General features: G+C 38.7%; 1 protein-coding gene across 2 annotated transcripts in view; it reads left to right on the top strand.

The window, feature by feature from the left end:
• Positions 1-16772, top strand: part of rock1 (Rho-associated, coiled-coil containing protein kinase 1) — a 32134-nt gene that overhangs the window by 13419 nt on the left and 1943 nt on the right. The window contains exons 2-33 of one of the 2 annotated variants that reach the window (XM_041992098.1): positions 43-124; positions 1783-1883; positions 1977-2114; positions 3876-4051; positions 4422-4506; positions 4616-4760; positions 4871-5009; positions 5177-5268; positions 7107-7266; positions 7570-7642; positions 7739-7827; positions 8222-8270; positions 8874-9009; positions 9210-9301; positions 9374-9620; positions 9704-9810; positions 9915-10065; positions 10735-10895; positions 11187-11371; positions 11964-12033; positions 12108-12211; positions 12354-12519; positions 12621-12714; positions 12801-12889; positions 12973-13164; positions 13251-13416; positions 14916-14986; positions 15113-15201; positions 15380-15458; positions 15542-15803; positions 16256-16463; positions 16652-16721. In XM_041992098.1, coding sequence (XP_041848032.1) covers positions 43-124; positions 1783-1883; positions 1977-2114; positions 3876-4051; positions 4422-4506; positions 4616-4760; positions 4871-5009; positions 5177-5268; positions 7107-7266; positions 7570-7642; positions 7739-7827; positions 8222-8270; positions 8874-9009; positions 9210-9301; positions 9374-9620; positions 9704-9810; positions 9915-10065; positions 10735-10895; positions 11187-11371; positions 11964-12033; positions 12108-12211; positions 12354-12519; positions 12621-12714; positions 12801-12889; positions 12973-13164; positions 13251-13416; positions 14916-14986; positions 15113-15201; positions 15380-15458; positions 15542-15803; positions 16256-16463; positions 16652-16703 — 4050 coding nt within the window. In that variant the 3' untranslated portion in view covers positions 16704-16721. The remainder of the gene's footprint in view (positions 1-42; positions 125-1782; positions 1884-1976; positions 2115-3875; positions 4052-4421; positions 4507-4615; positions 4761-4870; positions 5010-5176; positions 5269-7106; positions 7267-7569; positions 7643-7738; positions 7828-8221; positions 8271-8873; positions 9010-9209; positions 9302-9373; positions 9621-9703; positions 9811-9914; positions 10066-10734; positions 10896-11186; positions 11372-11963; positions 12034-12107; positions 12212-12353; positions 12520-12620; positions 12715-12800; positions 12890-12972; positions 13165-13250; positions 13417-14915; positions 14987-15112; positions 15202-15379; positions 15459-15541; positions 15804-16255; positions 16464-16651; positions 16722-16772) is intronic. The other variant, XM_041992099.1, reaches the window with a different exon arrangement.

The raw sequence follows: 16772 nt of genomic DNA, 5'->3' as shown, positions 1-16772 counted from the left end.
GTTTTGTCTTCCTGCTTGTTAACTCTGTTCTTCTTCCTTCAGGATGGCTTGGATGCTCTGGTATATGACCTCGACTTCCCTGCCCTGAGGAAAAACAAGAGCATTGACAACTTTTTGAATAGATGTAAGTACCAGGCATTACACTTTCCCCTCCTAAGGAGTCCTTTAACATTGATGTCCCATTTGCATTTGCAGACCTATATTACATGTGGGGTTTAAGTCTAGGTTTAGAAAAGAAAGCTGTTTTTGGGTCACTGCCGCTCTGTATGCTGGGACACAATAGGTGTCTGCTGCTTGGTGTCCCCAACAAAGAGGCTTTCATTAATGGCTGGTGACCCATATGATGCATATAAGGTTGGTTTCTTTTTTCTCCCTGTGGCCTCAAACTGTATAACCTCCCATAACTTAAATTTAAACTGAACAAAGATATCAGTCCAGAGCTGATGGTGACAGTAAATGTTTCTCTTTCTTAAACAGATTTAATATACAGTACCAGTCAAAAATGTGCACGTACTTTCCCAATAAATACATTGGGAAAGTACGTCCAAACTTTTGACTGGTAATGTAACTGCTGAATTCTCTGCAATGACATCTCTAAGAAATTGCAGCTATCACATTTAGTGTATCCCAGAACTCTTTCTTACAGAGCTTTTAATGTCCGAGGTTTGGGTAGGGTATAAGTGGTGTAACTTCGGAATTTAATTTCTTAAGTTTCATCTAGTCAACATGTAATTTAACTGAAAAGCCTGTAAGTCAACTACATTGTAAATGCTTACTCCATTTTGTTGAATACACTTGATCCTGAAGTCTGCTAAGATTTGTAGTAACATGCAATGTTGATAAAAAAATGATGGGTTTTATGGAGAAGTGACTGGTCTGCAGCATGCACTACACATACATGTCAGGTTTAAGTGATTTTATGTGTTTGAATATAAACCAAAGCTACTGAAAACCCCAAGGCAAAAAACTGTCATTACACATAATCTCAATTACCCTTGGTCAAGTCTTTTTGTGTAAAGCAGTGATGGGTATAGACCAGTGGACTAGATATCTACTGAGACCCTGGTTCTTGGTATAGCATGAGTTGCCTGAAGGGCTCTTTACTTTGATTTCTTCTGATGCATTGTGCTTCACACCACAGTCAACTCAACCAATGGTTCCACTGTTTATGCAGGGGCCTACCAAAATATTCCCTCATGCACAAGCAAGTAAATATATTTACAAAGTATTATTTTCAACAGACAGATCCATTTGCGAATTTCTAAACATTAATATTTCTTAATTATTGTTTTGAGATAATGATCACTCTTGGAATTAAAATGTTTTAATCACAGATGTATCCTAACAGTTTAGGACTTGTGTTTATTTTTAGATTATTTGAACTTAGATACCCCACACCCTGCTTTTCCGTGCCAGTTGCAGCCCATGTGAATTGAAAATTATCCCCCTAGTATAGCATGACCAAATTTGGCTGAATAGTGGATACTATCTCCCTTAGGGGAGCTAGAATTATTACATTGGGGAGAGGCCAATTCTCAGCAAGCAACAAACTTTCCTTAAACACTGTCAGCTTTTTCTGGTATGTTTGCCAACAGTCTTGTTTCTGTTCAAATTGGAGACAAACATGACTCTCAAAGGATATAAGATCATTAAAGAGGATAGCTCACTGTATTAGCTGAGCGGCTGTTACTTGAGGCCTAAGTGCATAAAGCTTAATTTGAGTCAGTTCAGGTTGTGTAAAATATTTATTAATTTTCTTTTTTTTTTGTATGTTTTTTCCAGACAAAGAAACCATTAGTAAAATTCGTGATTTACGGATGAAAGCGGAGGACTATGAGGTGGTTAAAGTTATTGGAAGGGGTGCATTTGGAGAGGTTCAGTTGGTAAGATTGAGTTTTGCATTTCATACGTATGCATTCACTTGAGGTTGCAAACAGTACATACATCTGACTTGATTATTGCCGCATCTTTTTCAGGTAAGACACAGAGCCACAAGCAAAGTATATGCCATGAAGCTGCTGAGCAAGTTTGAGATGATCAAGAGGTCTGACTCTGCTTTCTTCTGGGAAGAGAGGGACATCATGGCTTTTGCCAACAGTGCATGGGTGGTGCAGGTAGGATTTGGTGATGAAACGCCTAAAACTAAGGCCGCTCTTAATTTAAAAAATTTCATTTTTGACCAACAGCTACAGTTTACAGCAAATAAGAGTTGACTATTTGTCTTTACTTTCATAATATATATATTCAGTTCAATTCCCCATCTCTTTCTCTCTATAATGAACACACATACCTAGGGTGCATCTGCTTCTCCCCTCCTAGGCCTTATCCACATGGGGCAGGTTTTGGTTCTGCTACATTTGTTTATCGTATGGATGTTTTGTCAACACAGAAGGGGGGAATAGTTCTGCAAACTCCACCCTTTTGCTTTGCATGTGTACAACCTAATGCATTTTTTTATGACTCAGTGACACAGTCGCCTCAGAGCCCTTTCACAACACTTACTGTCAATGTTCACACAAGTGCTGTATTGTACGCTGTATTTCAGTAAAGGAAAAAAAAAATCTAAGAATGGCAGACCAAACAATGAGTAACCTTCAGAAAGTGAAGAACGATTATCGCGACAGAAAAAAAGACTTCAGTCAAAGTGGAGCTGGACATGGTGTTGCATGTCCTTTTGAGCTGTGTTGTCATGCTGCCTGGCAAATGATTAAAATTTTGGTAGGCAATTTTTGTAAGCTTTTACTGACATCCTAACATCTTGTGAAATTCACTCAATCATCTCAGTATAGCCTGTCTATTTTTGGGAAACTGTAGGTTATAATGCAGCCTAAAAGACTTAACCACCAACTTTTTTGGATCAGAGCGCCAAGCCATCGATGTTTACTTGTGTGGAATAAAGTCTTCCCGCTATGGTTCTGAATAAATTGGTGTGAAAGCAGGCTGGTTCACCAGAGACTACAGACATTCTAAGAGGTGCAGACCTCCCTCTTTATCCTCTTTCCATTTGTCTGTGTATTTCTGTGGTAGCGTTGCAGCAACGCTTACAGGCCTGGCATTGATACTACAGTGTTTTCACAAGAATTGTGTAGATGCAACCCTTTTTGGGAAAGCTTCCATCTGTACAAAAAACTTTTTTTAAGAACTAAATTGTTTTGTGTCTGTGTGGATATGGAATTAATGTACACACATCAGATCAATACACAATCCTGTTCAGAAGAAAATCTTCTTGGATCAAACTGTAGTCAGCTAGATTTCAGCTATTTTTTTTAGATTTTTGCATTTATGAATTTTTCAAACATTTAAAGGTTTTTTACTGTCTGTGTTAGTCAGCCCCTCTCAGCTCCTCTTTGCACTGCTTCCAGCTCAGAGTGGGAGACTTGGTATGAGTGCCTTGGTGCAATCTGAATATGCTCCAAATTCAGCTGCAGTTATTTTGACCAAACAGATTTGCTGGCTGACTGCTCCACTGAAATCTGTTAAGAATTCTTGGTAAATTTAACAAAGAACAACATAGCAGCTGACAAAGACACGGATGTGAGTGAGAAAGAGGAAAATTAATATTTTCTGTTGCTTCTAATATGTTACTAGGTGAAAATATGATTATAGACACCATATTTCTAGAAAACAAATGAATGGACCTATTCAGATTTTTCTTACTATGGTTTTCACTTCAGCTGAGTCTTAATGGACTGTTTGGTGGCACCCCTTCCGAAAATGCATTTAATTGTATAATGTGCCCTACAACACACATGCTACACATAGGCATAACAAACCTAATGCATGAGAATGAAGTTAATTGGTTTGCTCACTTTTTAAATGTGATTCCCCTTTATATTTATTTATCCATTATTTTGATCTCTTTTTGTGTTCCTCAGCTCTTTTTTGCATTTCAAGATGACCGCTACCTCTACATGGTGATGGAATACATGCCTGGTGGCGACTTGGTTAACTTAATGAGCAACTATGACGTCCCAGAGAAGTGGGCCCGCTTTTACACCGCTGAGGTGGTGCTAGCTCTGGATGGAATCCACTCCATGGGCTTCATTCACAGGTGACAGTCAACATCTCTCTTTTCTTTTCTCTCTCTCTCTCTTTCCTAAGAGCCTTTTGATTTCCAGACTGGTTGCAGTGATTGTCTACAAAAACAACCACAAAAAACCCTAACCTTATTTCTCAAATTCATTAAAACATAAATTTAGTTCTTTTAAAATCTGACTGATTGCTGCAGCTGGGTGCAGTATTTTCAAAATCTCTGATATGGAGTTTTCCTCTTCTCACTTCTGTTACAACAAACAATACATGCTTTTCATGCTTTCGATTGTTGCAGATATGCTTTTGTTTATCAGCTTTCCAAATGATGTGTGATTCACTGGCATGTGCGATGTGTTTGTACTGACATCATCACGCTTTTGTGTCAACAGGGATGTAAAGCCTGATAACATGTTGCTAGACAAGGTTGGTCACTTAAAACTTGCAGACTTTGGAACCTGCATGAAAATGAACAAGGTATGACAATATTATCATCATCTGTCAATATCACAATCACACTACATGGATAACAAAATTTTTTAATTTAATGTAACGTGATGAGTTAGAAAATGCTTTTCCCCTTCAGGATGGTATGGTACGATGTGACACAGCAGTGGGAACTCCAGATTACATTTCACCAGAGGTACTAAAATCCCAAGGAGGAGACGGCTATTACGGCAGAGAGTGTGATTGGTGGTCAGTAGGAGTGTTTCTGTATGAAATGCTTGTTGGTGAGTGATGATAAAGTAATTCTTGAAAAATATTTTTTTTTTATTCACAATCATTCAGGTGAACGTGTAATTTATGAGTGGTTCTTTTTACTTTTTTGTCCTGTGCACAGGCGATACTCCTTTTTATGCAGACTCATTGGTGGGGACCTACAGCAAAATTATGAACCACAAAAATGCCCTGACCTTCCCCGATGACAGCGACATCTCAAATGATGCAAAAAATCTCATCTGTGCTTTTTTGACTGACAGGTTAGATTGTGAGAAATTGTGTTATGGCATTTAATTGTGCCCAGATGCATTTGACCCTCTGTAGAAAGATACCTGGTGACACATAAACTCTAATGCAGCACTGGAAAGAAGAACATTACCTAAGATTATAAACATTCAAACTGTTTTTGTCCTTTTGGTTCCTACAGGGACGTTCGACTTGGCCGTAATGGTGTAGATGAAATCAAGAGGCATCCTTTCTTCAAGAATGACCAGTGGACATGGGAAAATATCCGAGAGAGTAAGTCATTTTTCACAGTTGTTTTCACAATGTGGCAGTTTGAGCCACTGCTCTTTCAATCATGTAGCCAGCGATCATGTTTTCCATTTGACCTACTGCAGACAGTTGCAGGAAATTCTTGTAGACGAGCCATTCATTCAGTATCCTTTCCAAGACTAAACGTGATTCCTGCTCGGAGTAATAATTGGCAGCACAGCATTTTTGAGGCCAGCAGTGGGGAAGCAGTTCAACGCAAATGTTAATGCACTGGGATTGACACTGTGGCAGAGAGTGACTGGAAATGTGGGGCTAAATCCAGTAGCTACGGTCAGTTTTTTAGTGGCTTTATGTTTAATACTTTACTAGGCTGAAGTCAGCACTTCAGTGTTGTCCACCCCTTTCGTTTCAGTGGCTAACCAGCTCTGCCAGCCAACAGCTTGTAAAAGAGGTTACAAAATAGATCAGTTCTCCTGAAAGAAAAGCTGTCTGCAGAAACTGTGGTACTTATTTTTGTTTCTCTTATATATCTGGAGGTCATCTCCATCTTCACTAAAAATGAAGCCTAAGAAAATAATCCAAAATATTATGATTAAAGTTAACTGACCATATCAATTAGACATATTTGCATTTAGCATCAGTCATAGTTTTTTTTTATCTAGAGAGTATTATAGTACTTCGTTCCTGTTGCTTTTGTATTTGCTTAGAATGTTGTGATACCAGATATTTAGCATCAACACCATTGAAATTCTTCAATTCCCGATAATAAAATGTGATACCACAGTCTTTTAACTAACTAAGCTAGAAAAACCTGCTACACACACACACACCCTTTGACACTATATGCCATGACAGCAGCTGCTAATGTCCCTATCATAAGCTATCACTGTAACAGCCTATAAAACATGTCTTATGAGACCCACCCTTGTGAGTGCTGTGTGGTGTTGCTACAACAAATTATTGACTATCACTTTTGTCTAATTTCCTGATCATCTGACTTTAAAGTATCTCCACGTATGACTTCTTCTTCTTACCACCCACATATATTTCTACTATTCTATATTCTATTATCTCTTGAAACAACTGGATTTGTGGTACTTATAAACAGTAGCATTAAATCTTTAGAATTTTGCACACTGTTGACAATGAATTATTGGTTCTGATGTCTTCCTTAGTGTTAAACTAATGTAAACAAAACTTGGATTAGGTCCAGAGAAGCTAAAATATATTTGTAGCACCTATAGTGAAGACTCGTCAAGATTGTTAAAGGTCTATTTTGAAACCGAAGTGAATTTTTTCTTTTACAGGACTTATTGTTATGGGTGGGGAAAAGTATTTTTTTAGATGCATAAATCTTACCAGTACCCTCTACATAGCATGTGGAAGTACTTTGGCTTCTATGGATGACTTTGTTTGCTCAGAAAGTCCAGTTTTTTAGTGAGGTGTGAATGTGCAGACAGCTTTGGTACGAGAGAAATGTCTCATGGTCAAACGTGGACGAATCCAGTAAAAGTTCTGATAAAAATGTGGTCTAACTGTAGAGTTCTAGGATTTGATGCAGCTCCATGTTTTGGAAACATGGAAACAGAAGTTGTCCTACATTAATAAGAAGATGAACATATTTTCTTATGTTTTTTGTCATGACAAATATGAGAAACCATGTTGCATGTTAGTAAAGTAGTTACATGGGTAAATAAAGATGCTTCAACAATTGTTTTATAATCACATTGTGACCATCAGAATCATAACAGAATCATGATGAACCTAATGATTCCCACTCCTACTTAACATGCAGCAAATTGATGCTGTACGTAAAGAGTGCTTTGTGAATCTTTTTTATCTCATCTTTGCATCAATTGCAGCCGCTGCTCCTGTAGTGCCTGAACTGAGCAGTGACATTGACACCAGTAACTTTGACGACATTGAGGAGGATCGGGGAGAGGAAGAGACCTTTCCCATACCAAAGGCCTTTGTGGGAAACCAACTCCCCTTTGTTGGCTTCACATATTACAGCAATCAACAGTAAGTGTGTCAGATTTTAGACTGAAATAATTACACTCACTGTTAAGAGTTGTTGTTTCTGATTCCTTGCAACACTCAGACATATCTGTTACAAATACATTGTGGACGTTGAGTAATTCATTTGAAAGGAACCATCACAGACATATTGTTCCAACTCCCCACTTAATCTCCACAAGTTCTTGTTATTTATACTTTTTAGATGAATATTTGCTGTTAACTGAAGAAATAGTGAAAGCAGTTAGTTAGCTAAATACATTTTAACTTAAGTATCTCTATAATAAAACACTCTTTTTTTTTTTCCAGTCTTTTGCGCATTTCTCCTGCAACAAAGACGAGCGATAAACGTGGTTCTTCTACAAAAGAAGACAAGAGTCATGTAAGTAGAAGTGTGCTCTTACAAAGAAAGCCTATGGGATGTAAAATATTTGCTATTATCTCATCTCTTAAATTCAAATGGCATGTTTCTGTCCAGCTGGAGAACCTGCAGAAACAAATCTACCAACTAGAGGAGCAGCTCCACAGGGAAATGCAACTTAAAGATGAGTTGGAACAGAAATGCAGGTGTGCAGTAAATCATTTATTCTGCTTTTGTCTTCCTGCCAAAGACAAAATGCTCAACAGATTTATAGATTTATCTGTAGTTTAGTTAAAAATGAGGCTTCAGCCCTGCAGTGATGTATGAAAATGGGTTGAATTTAGTGGGAATATATTTGTTTGCTATTTAAAGTGCTTCAAGTGTTTCCAATTGAGTTCTTTTTTTTCTTTTGTAAAGTGATAAAGACCCATAGAAATGTTATTTTGACATGTTCCCTTTGTCAGCTGGTTATGTGTGGCTGTTTAGTAATAGGAACACCAAACTATTACATAAAGAATTTTTCAAGATTTTTTTTTACTTCAGCTTTTCTGGTGAGAAAAATATGAAGATAAAAATGTTCTGTGTTTTTGTTTTTCCTAGGGCATCAAATACCAAGATTGAGAAGATCATGAAAGAACTGGATGAAGAGGTCTGTCTTTTCTCTCAGCATTTAACTTCAAGACAAGTCTAAATTCACAGTGGTGTCTCATGTGATTACCATTCTGTCCTTTAGAAATAACCACAGTGGAATAATAATAATAATAATAATAATAATAATAATAATAATAATAATAATAGATGCACCGATATGAACATTTTGGATGATATTCAATATTAATATTCTTACATTTGATTTTTCAAGTATCACATACTACTTTTCAAGTATCTTCTTTCAACACCATGATAAGCAACCACACAGCTGACATTGCTTCTCAGTTAAACACCCCATAATGCTGTGCACCCCTCCACCTTCTGACACACATACAGCCGGAAATAAATATTGGCTGTTATTATTGGCCCAGTTTTACTTACTGATACAATTTACAAATTGTCTGCTGATACAAATTCAAATACTGATATATCGTGCATCCCTTATAATGATAATAGTAATAATTAATAAATAATAATAATATGGTCCTGTGAGATGTTTAGAATGAGCAACAAATTTGGATATCTTTCTGCTGATTACTTTTGGTTTAATGAAGTTTGGGTTTCCTTCACATCACAGCTGCTCTGTTGTTTATTGCCACAGGCAAACTTGAGGAAGAGTTCAGAAGCCAGCATGTCTCTGCTGGAGAAGGATAAAATTATGCTGCAGCACAGATTCGCTGAGTTCCAAAGAAAAGCTGCCCAAGAGGCAGAGAAGAGACGCAATTTAGAAAATGAGGGTAAGGATAATTAAGTGGCTAACATTTAAATAAAAACATAAACATCCCTATGACTGACCGAGGGATTTACTACTAATGTAAGGATTAAAAAGTATTGAATTGTGAATTTTATATGTATGAAGTATGTATTTTTAGATAAACTTGATTGGACTTGAAGCTTAAAAGAGGCCTTTTTTAATGAACATTTTGTTTTTTCCTAGTGTCAACATTGAAAGAGCAGCTTGAAAATATGAAGAAGATCAATCAGAACTCACAGGCCTCCAATGACAAAATTGCCCAGCTGCAGAATCAGGTAAAATACTATTGTAGAAGTGCACACGCATACAAATGCTGGACTAGTCAAGGACTTTGTTTTTGTTGACAGCTGCAAGAGGCTAACGACCTGCTGCGCGCTGAGTCGGACACTGCAGCAAGACTGAGGAAGAGCCACACAGAGATGTCAAAGTCAATGAGCCAGCTGGAGAGTTTGAACCGCGAGTTGCAGGAGAGGAGCCGCTCAGCAGATGGAGAGAAGGCGCAGCTGGAGAAGGAGCTCCTGGTTCTTCAGAGCACCCTGGACTCGGAACGAAGGAACTACAGTCAGGGCTCAGAGGAGATCAGGGAACTGCAAGGTGACCTATTGACACTCATTCAGATCTTTAACTTAAAAAAGCATCACTTATTCCATGATTCTGTCTTTATGTTTCACTCTCAGCGAGATTAGCTGGACTGCAAGAAGACAACAAAAACTTGAAGCTCAACCTCTCTAAGATGGAGGCAGAACGCAAGCAGGCCCAGGAAAGGAGCAATAACCTGGAGAAGGTACACACAAGAAACACTAGTAGAAGCAATAGTGTTAAGATTAGGAACTCCTGTTTAATTTTTGCTCTTTCTAATTATTACTGGTTGTTTCCTGCTCCCCATAGGAAAAAAACAACCTGGAGATAGATCTGAACTACAAGCTGAAGACCTTGCAGCAGCGTCTGGAGCAGGAACAGACTGAGCACAGGGTGACTCGGGCACAGCTCACTGACAAATACGAGTCTATTGAAGAAGCCAAATCTGCTGCCATGAATGGTATGCCAGTCCCATGTCAGAGCATGCCCTCTAGGCTGTTTCCTTGCTTCTTTTTCCTTTTGGAATTTCTATTTTATATATTTTTTCAAGTCACACATGCTTACCCTTTTTATTACCTCTCCACATGTATTTTGTGGAACTACTTTCTCACTCCATCAACCTCTTTTAGCCACATCATTCTTTTCTATCATGTGATCAGAAACCACCTACAGGTGGTGGTTTGGTAGAGGAATCCAGTGAGCATGTCAGGACATTGCCTTTATGCATATTAAAGCTGGACTGTAAACGTTTTATTTTTCCCCCTTCTTATATAATAATAACCTTTACACCCTTTTTATTGCTCAGATTTTAATTTGTTTTTGTATGTATATTTATTTTCATTTATTTATTTCTTTATTTAATGGAAGACTTTTCGGTCTTCAGATTATAAAACATTCAAACTCATGTCGTTTACTTGACATATGTATTCCACTGGTCATCGTTATTGCTTCCGAAAATGTTATAAAGTTGGTGATAGTTGATGGGTTGAGTGTTCATTTACAATGACCCCTAGATCCAAAGTGATTTCTGTACCAATATTCTCAAATTAGGTTCTTAGTTTTTCCTTACTGTCTGTATTTGGCTGTAAAAGACTGACTTAACAGTGTCTCTGTCTCTGTCCTGCTCCAGCTGTTCAGCTGAAGATGTCAGAGGAGAATGGAGCGAGGATGAGAGCAGAGAGTCGGGTTGTGGAGGTAGAGAAGCAGTGCTCCATGCTAGAGTTTGACCTTAAGCAGTCTGTGCAAAAAATGGAGCAGCTGATGAAACAAAAGGAAAGGCTGGAAGATGAGGTTAGTAAATGGTTTGGGTCACATGCTGCTTTCAGACATGGTATTTTCTTTTGGACAGTATTTAGAACTGCTCTTTTTTTCTCTTTTGTATTATTATTGGTTTATATATATGTAAATATGGATGAGTGTGTATTTTATTTTGGTTCTATGTAAACTGTATACTATATACCACTTTCTGCAACTCCAAATTTCCCTAATGAGGGATAAATGAAGATCAATCTAATCTAATCTATCGTCTTTTACACTTAATGGTGCCTACAATTCTTTAATTCTTCTATATTTATTTCCCAGGTGAAAAATGTACAGATACAGCTGGAACAAGAGTCAAGCAAGCGTGTCCTGGTTCAGAATGACCTGAAGATTCGCATGCAGGAGGTCGATCGTCTGAGGTGTTCAGAGAAGCAGCTGAAGCAGGAGATCAACACTTCACTAGAGACTAAACGCTCACTGGAGTTCCAGCTGGCACAGCTGACCAAGTAGGTTTCTGAAGCAGAATTATTCTTACTGACAATTAGATTTCTTGGTTTTCAAATATCAGTGAAATTACTTGAGACATTTTGATTGGAATAAGATAAACCTAATGAGCTTTTGACATTATAGATAATAAATTATGTAATATAATTACAAAGAAAATAAATTTGACAGCCGCTCTGGAACTTTGTTTTGCCCTGCAAAAAGCTGGCAGTAGCTCCAGGAGCTCTTATTTTCTGTTGTTGCAGCACTGGGCAGTAATTCCCTTTGGAAGTCAAGTTGTAAATTGCACTGAAATAGCCTGTTATTTTCAAATAAGTACTATTATTCCAGCTTAAAACCTGACTGTGCCAAAGCTGTTTTGCTGCTGTGTTTATGCTATGAGATTAAGTTTTCCTCTGAGTCCCGCTCTAGTCACTCTTGCTAATCTGTTGGCCAGCTCACTCCACTGCATGAGCTTATTTAGATGTGGGGATTTTTATTTTATGTGAAAAGGTCTTTGGAAAGTTTTTGAAAGTGTTGAATATTTCTTACTTTCTCAATTTAAGGAATAAATAAAATTGTAATGCGGATCTTATTTGGTTAATTTGTTAACAGACAATATAGAGGCAACGAGGGACAGATGAGGGAACTTCAGGACCAGCTTGAGGCCGAACAGTATTTTTCTGTAAGTATAGGTTACAGTATATCGGTGTCTCTTCTCTGAAAACCGCCAGCTGAACAATCTTTTTCTTCCCACAGACACTTTACAAAACTCAGGTCAAGGAACTAAAAGAGGAGATTGAGGAAAGGAACCGGCAGGTACAAGAGGCACATAAGAAGGTGCAAGATTTGTGCAATGAAAGGTAAGTAATGGAATTCCCTTTTATGTATATTTTACCTTTTGTCACTTATTTATACACCTATGTGTTTGTTTGTTTGCTTACTTAGGTTTTTTTGGTTGAGGGCTTAGGGCTAACTCTATCACACCATTTACCTTTAATACAGGGACTCCCTGTCTGCCCAGCTGGATCTGACTGTAACTAAGGCTGAGTCAGAGCAGCTTGCTCGGGCACTTCAGGAGGAGCAGTACTTTGAGCTCAGCCAGGAGAACAAGAAAGCAGCAGCCAGACATAAGCAGGATGTTGGGGAAAAGGAAGCTACCATTGCACGGGTGAGCAAAACCTAAAATGTCATTTTAAAGATGATTCACTATAATCACCACAGCTGAATTAACTGAGTCAGGAAAATGTTTATTTTGAAATTTCTCTGCAGCTCGAGGAATCCAATAAAACTTTAACCAAAGATGTTGAGAACCTCAGCAAAGAGAAAGCAGAGTTAGATGAGAAGCTCCGAGTTCAAGAGGAAGGTACTGTAATGCTGATCTTTTATCTCTGTTATATTGTAATTATCTTGTCACACAAACTGAATCCTTTTTTTTCCCCTTTCTTTCAGAATATGTAGCACAGAAGGAAGAGATTACAAATGCATTAAAGGCCAACTATGAAAAGAACCTCAGCACTGAGCGCACACTAAAAACTCAGGTGAAGATTTTATACTTGAGAGAAGTAGAATGCTGGGTAGAATGTTGGCTGATACAACTATTATGTTTACCTCAATCCTTCAGGCGGTGAACAAACTGGCAGAGGTTATGAATCGAAAAGATATGAAGCTCGACCAGAAGAAGAAAGGCAGCGCAGCAGACCTCCGGAAGAAGGAGAAAGAGAACCGCAAACTCCAGCTGGAGCTTAATCAGGAGAAAGAGAAGTTGACCCACATTGCCATTAAATATCAGAAGGAGCTCAGTGAGATGCAAGCAGTAGGTTAACATCTGAAAGTACGGTCCAGCTTGACTATGTAGAGTATTAGGCTTTAATTTAAATCTCTTATCCTTCCTACCAACAGCAACTGGCAGAGGAATGCACGTATCGCACCGAGTTACAGATGCAGCTGGACAGCAAAGAAAGTGACATCGAGCAGCTTCGGGAGAAGCTAAGTGATTTGCAACAGCGCATGGAAAACTCGAGTGTCATCAGCTTGCAGACGGATGAGATGGACTGCAACATTGCAGGTATGAACTCGCCTGCGTGTCACTTAACAGGGCTGCTGCTACAATTCAAAGCAATAATCTCTTGAAGTAAATGATCCCTCTTATGGTTTTGTAAAAAAAAAAAGTGTCTCTTTTAGTGATGTGCTGTAGGTTATTATCATTACAGAGTTTAATCAGCATCCTTATTGGTTTAGGTTTCATGCTGACACAACTCTTAAAGAATGACTTTGCAGTTTTCTTCATAAAACGTACTGTACATTTTGAGAGACAAGCAGTATTGGTTTATGATAGTCTTTCCTCCTGATGAAATCAATACGTTAGCACTGTGTATTAGTTAAATTAAATGCTTGTTTAATTTAATCGACCCTGTTATGTTTTCCACATTGTCAAAAGCCAGTATTGAATTAATGTTAAGCTCTTGTTCTCACCTGCAGGATCGTTCTCGTAAACAAGCTGTTAGTTGAATATAAATATTCTTTGTTTTAAGTGTGTTTCCATATATGTCAATCTCTGTGGTTAAATACATCTCTCTTATTTCCCTCATGTCCAGTTGGTCCTCGTTGCTCTTATCTTTGTAACTTCCATTCCTTTTCCTCTGTGAGTAACTCAGTGGACAAGTTCTCCTTGCCCGTCCTGTGCTGCAGCTGTTGTGTGTTTCGCCTTGTTTTTCCCTGATTTTCTTAAGTATTCTTTTGCCAGACGAGCTGTATATGTTGGGAGAATTTTATTTCCTTTTTACCACAACACTTTTGAAAGAAGCCTGGCAGAGTGGGGAGAAAATGACCTCTTAAAAATTGACTATACGGTCTTAAAATAAATGACTAACATAATCACCGAAGCACGGAATTTACCAAAAGTCATGAGGCCAACCCCAACTAAATTAGAGCAGTTTACTGACAACACTGTGTGAGGCTGACCACGTCACTCTCAGCACCTTTCAAACGTGTCCTGAGACTGAAAATTTAATTGTTAGCACTGTGCTCTTCAAACACATACCACTTGTTGTCTTTGTCAGCATGTTCACTAGAAGCACTACTCAACACGAAGACCTCTGTCACACTGCCACGTGTAATAGATTAGCCCCTTTTAGTTCACTGATCCTGTGAAGCTTGTGCTTCAGCTGCATGCACTCGCCTTTATGATTTTAACTCCAAATGATGTGGAAAATGTAATCTGCAATGCACCTGTTTGGTTCTGAAAAAGGAGTATGTGGTGAAACTTACTCTTAACATGCTGTAAGGAGGAGTTAGCCCTGCCTAATATTCTCCACCTGCATGGGTTACCTACTGTACAGTTATCTGCTGTCACCTCTTCTGGTTTGGTTGCCTTAAAACCTTTAGACCTCCCTGATGAGTTCATCTTGCGTTAAAAGTAACAATTTAACTTATAACTTTTGTTTATCCCCATTTCAGTTTGGATTTAATCGCAGCATGGCCTGATTTTCTGTGTATTTAATTCACAGCACAGTTACTATTTTTTCTTTTTTCTTTTTTTTTTTTTGCACCTGTGCTGCTTTTCAGAATCCAGATTGGAGGGTTGGCTGTCCATTCCTAATCGTGGTAATATCAAGCGACATGGATGGAAGAAGCAGGTATGCTGCATATTTCCACCGCTCACCTGCTTTTGGTTAAATTTTTTATATGCTGACACAGCAAATGCTGCCAAGCCCTTGAGGGCTATATCAGGCTTTCTCTTATTGTCTTTTCAATATTTGCAGTATGTGGTGGTGAGCAGTAAGAAGATTCTGTTCTACAATGATGAGCAGGATAAGGAACAGTCTAACCCTTCGATGGTACTAGATATCGAGTAAGTCCTTGGTTTTTTCTACTACTGCTACTACTATACTACTGCTTCCTTTTGGCCTGTTACAGATATCCTGAGCAAAAGCAAACTGTAGCAAAGCCAGGGATGATGTAGGGGTTGAAATCTGGCAGAGCTTAAAATTGGGATTCTTCAGTTTCTAATTTCATATTTTCTTTTGCAGCAAACTATTCCATGTGAGACCAGTCACACAAGGAGACGTGTACCGAGCTGAGACAGATGAGATTCCAAGGATATTTCAGGTGAGAGGCCCCTCTCGGTTCTGGAGTTTTATCTTGATTTTCATTTAGCTTCGACTGAATTTATGATGGACCCTTACTTTCAGATTTTGTATGCCAATGAGGGAGAGTTCAGAAAAGAGGTAGACATGGAGACGGTCCCTCAGGGCGACAAGACCAACTGTCTCCCACATAAAGGCCATGAGTTCATTCCCACACTGTATCACTTCCCTTCCAACTGTGAGGCCTGCTCCAAGCCTCTGTGGCACGTCTTCAAACCACCTCCGGCCCTTGAATGTCGCCGCTGCCATGTGAAGTGCCACAAGGACCATCTCGACAAAAAGGAGGATGTCATTTCTCCTTGCAAAGGTAAGGTACTCCCTCTTATGATGGCTGGTGCTTTACTCGGTTCAGAAGTGATTTAGCTAAAATTAGTTTGATTTTCCACAGCAGTCATTACATTACTTTAAACATCTTATCCAAGACATGTTTGACCCTCACTCTAAAGTATTATGAAGTATTATGATGGCATAGCACTGGTTTCTCAGTATCTGAGCCACGTCAAAACACACATATGTGCATCTAACTTGGATTCTGGCTACAAAGCAGCTCTGGAAACATTTTGGTGTGTTAAAATATAACAGTGATGAAAAAAAACCAAACTTTTTAATAATGTATATGATAACAAAGGGTAAATGGACATGGGAACTTGGGGAGCAGCATCAGAGGGTGAGGGGTTTAGCTATACATCACCACAGGGTCGTTGAAGCTTGTATTCGTCCAGCTCGATTGCTAATCTGCAACACTGTGCGCCTCTGCAGTTAATTATGATGTCACCACTGCCCGGGATATGCTTCTACTGGCCCTGACCCAAGATGAGCAAAAGAAATGGATCGGCCATCTTGGAAAGAAGATTCCGAAGACCCCACCATCAACGTTTTCTAGAGCCTCACCTCGTTCTATGTCCACTCGCTCTGGACCCAACCAGTCCTTCCGGAAGAACCCTAAAAGCAATACGGGAAAGCTGAGGTAACTGGACTGTTTTAACTATTGTTTCCTGATGGCAATGTTGCTATAACTGTAGATAATTGCACTTTTCAGGCAGTAAGTGAAGACGTGCTGCACTCAGAAGTCTTTTCTCTATTAATCCCAAATTTGAGGGCTGAGATGTGGCCAGATCAGTCATGTGACTTTGCTGTTTGTTTCCTGTGTTGTAGCAGAGCGCAGTCCAGCCTCCAGGCAGCAGACACAACATCCAGCACTTGTTGACAGGAACATCTTCAGAAAGTGTTGATATTTTTATTTTATTATTATTTTTTTTTTATCTTCCCTTTACAG

Source organism: Melanotaenia boesemani, chromosome 8, assembly GCF_017639745.1.
Source record: "Melanotaenia boesemani isolate fMelBoe1 chromosome 8, fMelBoe1.pri, whole genome shotgun sequence".
NCBI lineage: Eukaryota > Metazoa > Chordata > Actinopteri > Atheriniformes > Melanotaeniidae > Melanotaenia > Melanotaenia boesemani.
Note: the sequence above shows the minus strand (reverse complement) of the source record. Positions and strands in the feature narration are given on the sequence as shown.